At 46.1% G+C, this 4,684-nt stretch overlaps 1 protein-coding gene across 1 annotated transcript; it reads right to left on the bottom strand.

Annotated features, from left to right (window-relative positions):
* Positions 1-815: 815 nt before the first annotated feature.
* Positions 816-3,697, bottom strand: LOC143011527 (E3 ubiquitin-protein ligase TRIM39-like). Its single transcript, XM_076164432.1, has 2 exons — positions 3,564-3,697; positions 816-2,948 (listed from the first exon to the last, which is right to left on the bottom strand). Exon 2 carries the CDS (start codon positions 2,937-2,939, stop codon positions 1,299-1,301), a length of 1,641 nt encoding a protein of 546 aa, XP_076020547.1. The 5' UTR covers positions 2,940-2,948; positions 3,564-3,697; the 3' UTR covers positions 816-1,298.
* Positions 3,698-4,684: the final 987 nt, after the last annotated feature.

Raw genomic sequence — 4,684 nt, 5'->3', positions numbered from 1 at the left:
CATCAACCAACCTCCAAATGGAGCTGATTGAACTCCAGTGTAGTGACACCCTCAAGTCAAAGTATGGTCCTGGTTTGTGTTTGTTAACCACCTGATTCCATGTACTGGTGTCTGTTCCACATAACTGGGTCCAACCTTCAAATAACTTGATTGCCTGCCAATCATAACAATATCTAACAGTTTGACATAAATAATAAACTGAGACTTTACAGAGCAACCTAGGGGTTAAGAGAAGAGCAATAAGGTGGAAACATAACACAACAGTCAGACATGAAGAACGCTCAGATCTCTAGGCTTGGTCTCAACTCCCCAGCTAGGTTTCTAGGCTGCTGCTTCTCACACCAGACTTCTTATTCCTATCACACTTTGACCACAAAGCATCGGTACATGGAGAGAAGGAGAACATGAGTAAATCAGATATGTGACAGAGATGGAGATCAAAGCCACGTGCCGCTTTCCTACAGAGCTTAAATGCATCTAAAGTCCAGATGGAGGACGATTCCACCACAGAGAACACAGAGAGAGAGAGAGAGAGAGAGAGAGAGAGAGAGAGAGAGAGAGAGAGAGAGAGAGAGAGAGAGAGACATAACTGGAGGTAATTTGAGAGGAACAGAGGAGGTTTGATATTTACTGCAGCCTTCTTTAGCCCCGCCTACTTGTACCATTTCCACTATTTCACTTTTGTTATGTAGTCAGCAGCAAAGGGCTTGAGAATCATCTACAACTCAAACTCAGTGCAGCATTTTACACTTTTAAACTCCCCTCTGTGCTTATATGTGTGATTGAAACAGCATGGATTAAAGGGTTAAACATGATTGGAAAGCTCTGGTTTTGTTTATTAGATTACAGATACAGTCTTACATGAACAGAGCTCTGCACTCAAACCTGAAAGTCAAACATGTTTTCAGATTTGATACCAAACATGAAAACAGCTGACATGACCTCATCCCAACTTTATTATTGTTTTTGTTCCAAAGATCAAAGACAGAATTCAGTCCATTCATAAACCACAACCCAACATTTGTGATATTTACAGAGATCAATCAAACCTTTTGATTGATCACACTTACATGCAAAGACTTTACTCAAAGCTTCTGATTGATTGATTGATGAACAGTAATCACAGTTCTTAGATCAGTGTGAGTAAATTGTTGTGTTACAGCAGTAAGAAGCAACCAGAAACAAATATGATGTCATCAGAATGTGAAGAAAAGACAAAGTAAAGAGGGAAGATCAGCTGATCCTTTGTACTTTAGTTCCCTTAAACCACAGAAACGTTTCATGTAAACTCCTGCAGGTTAGGCAGAGTGACTGACAGCTGAGATGATCAGAGGGGCGGAGTTTGTACCATCATGATGAAACCCAGGACTGAAGTATGGGAGGAGCTTATGAGTGAAGGAGCAGCCAGTGAAGGAGAAGATCAGAGCTGCAGCATCCACGTCATAGAAGGAGACCAGACCCTCCTCATAGTCCACAAACACGCCCACCTTCTCTGGCTTTGACTTTAGACTCAGAGGGACAGGAGGGGAATCATGAGCTCTGTACTCATCTACATTCCTCAACCTTACAGTCCAGTAACCTTCCTGAGGGCTCAGTGTGATGGTTCCCTTCCTCTTGCTCGTCTCTCTGGTCACTCCTAAAGTCCACGCTGTCTTTCCTTTGACCTGAACCTCAAAGTAAAATCTTCCAGAGGGGAAACTCTGCTTTGTTAAAACACAACCACATCTATCAAATCTCTGTGGTTTGTCTGGGAGATTCTTCCTCACATCACCACAGTAAACTTGTTTCTCATCATCAGACAGGATGAGTTCAGGATGAGCTGTATCAGGATCCAGAGTCACGTCCACTGCAAACTGCTGGATCCTCCTCAGCTCCACCTTCAGCAGCTTCTTCACCTCCTTACTGAAGGTCTCCTCCAGCTGAGCCACAGCTTTCACCACACTCCCCTCATGTGACCTTTGATGGACTCTGACCTGTGTCCAGTCCTTGGTGGGAGGAGCAGAGCTGATGGATGAGAAGCTCTGGAGGAGGTGGAGGTGATCTTCAGAGAGTAGGAGCTTCTCCACATCAGCAGTTTTCTCTCTCTGTCCAGAGAGTTCCTGCTGCAGCTCCTTGATGAGGTCTTCAGTCTGTTTCTCTGTGCTCCTCTGCTTCTCCTCCATGGTCTTCCTGAAGTCGGCCTGGATTTTCTCCACAAGCTCCTTCAGAGCGGTGAAGACCTGATCTCCATCTGCTCTCTCTCTGTCTGCAGCTTCCCTGCTGAGCTTTGCTGACTGTTTCATCTCCTGGATCTTCAGTAGTGTCAGCTGGATCTTCTGCTGAAGTTCAGCCACCATCTTCTCCAGCTCAGACTTCTTTCCTTCATATTCTTCTTCCAGAGGAACAAACTCATGGTTCTTGTGGTCTAAAACAGGACAGATGATGCACACACAGGTCTGGTCGGTCTTGCAGAAGAGCTCCAGAGGTTTCTTGTGCTTCTTACACATCCTGTCCTCCAGGTTGTCCACAGGATGGATCAGCTGGTGTGATCTCAGGCGTGCTGCTGTCAGATGAGGCTCCAGATGAGTCTCACAGTAGGAGGCCTCACACTTCAGGCAGGACTTGATGGCCTTTAGTTTGGTTCCAGTGCAGACGTCACACTGAACTTCTCCTGGTTTGGCAGCTGGTTCCTCTGATCTTCTGCTGGCTTCCTTTTGAGTCGACTGTCTGAACTCAGCGGCCATCTGAGATATGAACGTGTTGATCTTCATCTCAGGTCTTGCGTAGAAAGTGTCGTTACACAGAGGACACACACACTGGACGTTACTGTCCCAGTGTTGAGTGATGCAGCGTTTGCAGAAGTTGTGTCCACATGGTGTGGAGACTGGATCAGTGAAGACCTCCAGACAGATGGAGCACAGGAACTGATCTTCAGACCGCAGACAGCTGGCAGCAGACATGTCTACAAACTGAGAACAGACGAGAACATGAGTGAAAACATCTCTGGAGACACAAACACTGATTGTTGAGCAGGATGAAGAGTCTGGAAGTCTTAAAGCTCCTGAAGTTCATGTCAGAGTGAAACAGGAGAGACGACTTTGTTCTTGATGGATATTATGAGCAGACTGGGGTTTGTCCTGAGGGGGCGCTCAAGGAAACGTCATGAAAAGACTTCAGGCTCAGCTTCAGGCTCAGCTTCATGAGGATTGATTGTGTATTGATCAGGACATGAAGCTTTTGTCCCTTTAGTTCTATTCAGACTGTTTAACTTTAAAGTTTCCCTTTTCACTCTGGAGCTGAACTTTGCCTTTTAATGAGGTCACCATACTACAGGCTGCACTCACTTCACTTCCTGTTGCCGTGGGTGCGGCTCAGTGCTGAGACTCACTAACACAGATAAACACACACTTCCTGGCGCTCTTTTCTTGCTCTGACGGTAAAAACTGCGGTGTGTTTACAAACACCAACGTGTGTGAACCAGAGCCAAGCCTTAAAGACTGAAGCAGTGAAGTGAGACGTGTGAGAGCAGCTCAGCCTGGACCTCATGCTGCTGCTGAAACTGACAAGATTCTGTCTGCACTCACCTGAGTTTGGCTGAGACGCTGCAGAGACGCTGCAGAGACAAACTTGGACAAACTTCTGATCCTCTGGCTTCTCTTCTGCTTCAGTCGAGGCTCTGCTGGACTCTGACTGACTGACTTTCGTTTCAGGAATATGACGTTGCAGCTTCTGCTTCCTCCTCTCGTGTAGCTCCTCCTCCTCTTCCTGTAGCTGTTGTTGCTCCTCCTCCTCCTCCTGTAGCTGTTGTTGCTCCTCCTCCTCCTCCTGTAGCTGTTGTTGCCTCTCCTCCTCCTCCTCCTCCTGTAGCTGTTGTTGCTCCTCCTCCTCCTCCTCCTCCTCCTCCTGTAGCTGTTGTTGCTCCTCCTCCTCTTCCTCCTCCTCCTGTAGCTGTTGTTGCTCCTCCTCCTCCTCCTCCTCCTCCTCCTGTAGCTGTTGTTGCTCCTCCTCTTCCTCCTCTTCCTGTAGCTGTTGTTGCTGCTTCTCTTCCTCCTGCAGGTTTGGAGGAAGGTTCTTCCTTTTTACAGACTTACACACGATGCAAAGTTTCTGGATTGTTTGTGTGTGAAATGATCGTTCTCTCTAACTGTTGCTCACTTTTGAAATGAGGCCACTCAAGTGTGTAGTTTTGAAAGTTTACTTAACAATCTGCAGGATCTGTAAGACATTGAATACAATCAGCACTGCACCTCAGCTCACTGTCTTAAGATAAGAGATAAGATAAGATAATCATTTATTCGTCCCACAGCGGGGGAATCCACATGTTACAGCAGCAAAGTCTAAAGTGCAAAGCAATAAAGAGCATTAAGATAAAATAAGAGCCTGTTTATAATATTAAGCTGTGCTTGTTCCAGACTTAATGTTTAAGCTAAACTTAAGTATGTTTCCATATGAAAAAGTTGATCATCATATATCTGGAGAGAAGTGAAAACATGCACAACTGTAGTCCATTTATCAAGAAATATGAAGTCTGGCCCGCGACTTAGTCCCAGTTTGTTATTTTGGCCCAGTGTGTGTTTGAGTTTGACGCCCCTGGCTCAGACCAAGAAGGTCCTGTCTTCTTCTGACTCCAGTCCCCTTTCCTCTCTGTGTGGCGTTCACATGCTCTCCTTTTATCTGTGTGGGTTTCCTCTACGTGCTCCTGGTG

The sequence above is a fragment of the Genypterus blacodes genome, unplaced genomic scaffold (assembly GCF_046128005.1).
Source record: "Genypterus blacodes isolate CSIRO-AG114 ecotype Tasmania unplaced genomic scaffold, CSIRO-AGI_Gbla_v1 ptg000136l_1, whole genome shotgun sequence".
NCBI classification, from domain to species: domain Eukaryota; kingdom Metazoa; phylum Chordata; class Actinopteri; order Ophidiiformes; family Ophidiidae; genus Genypterus; species Genypterus blacodes.
This window is presented reverse-complemented; position numbering and strand designations above follow the sequence as displayed.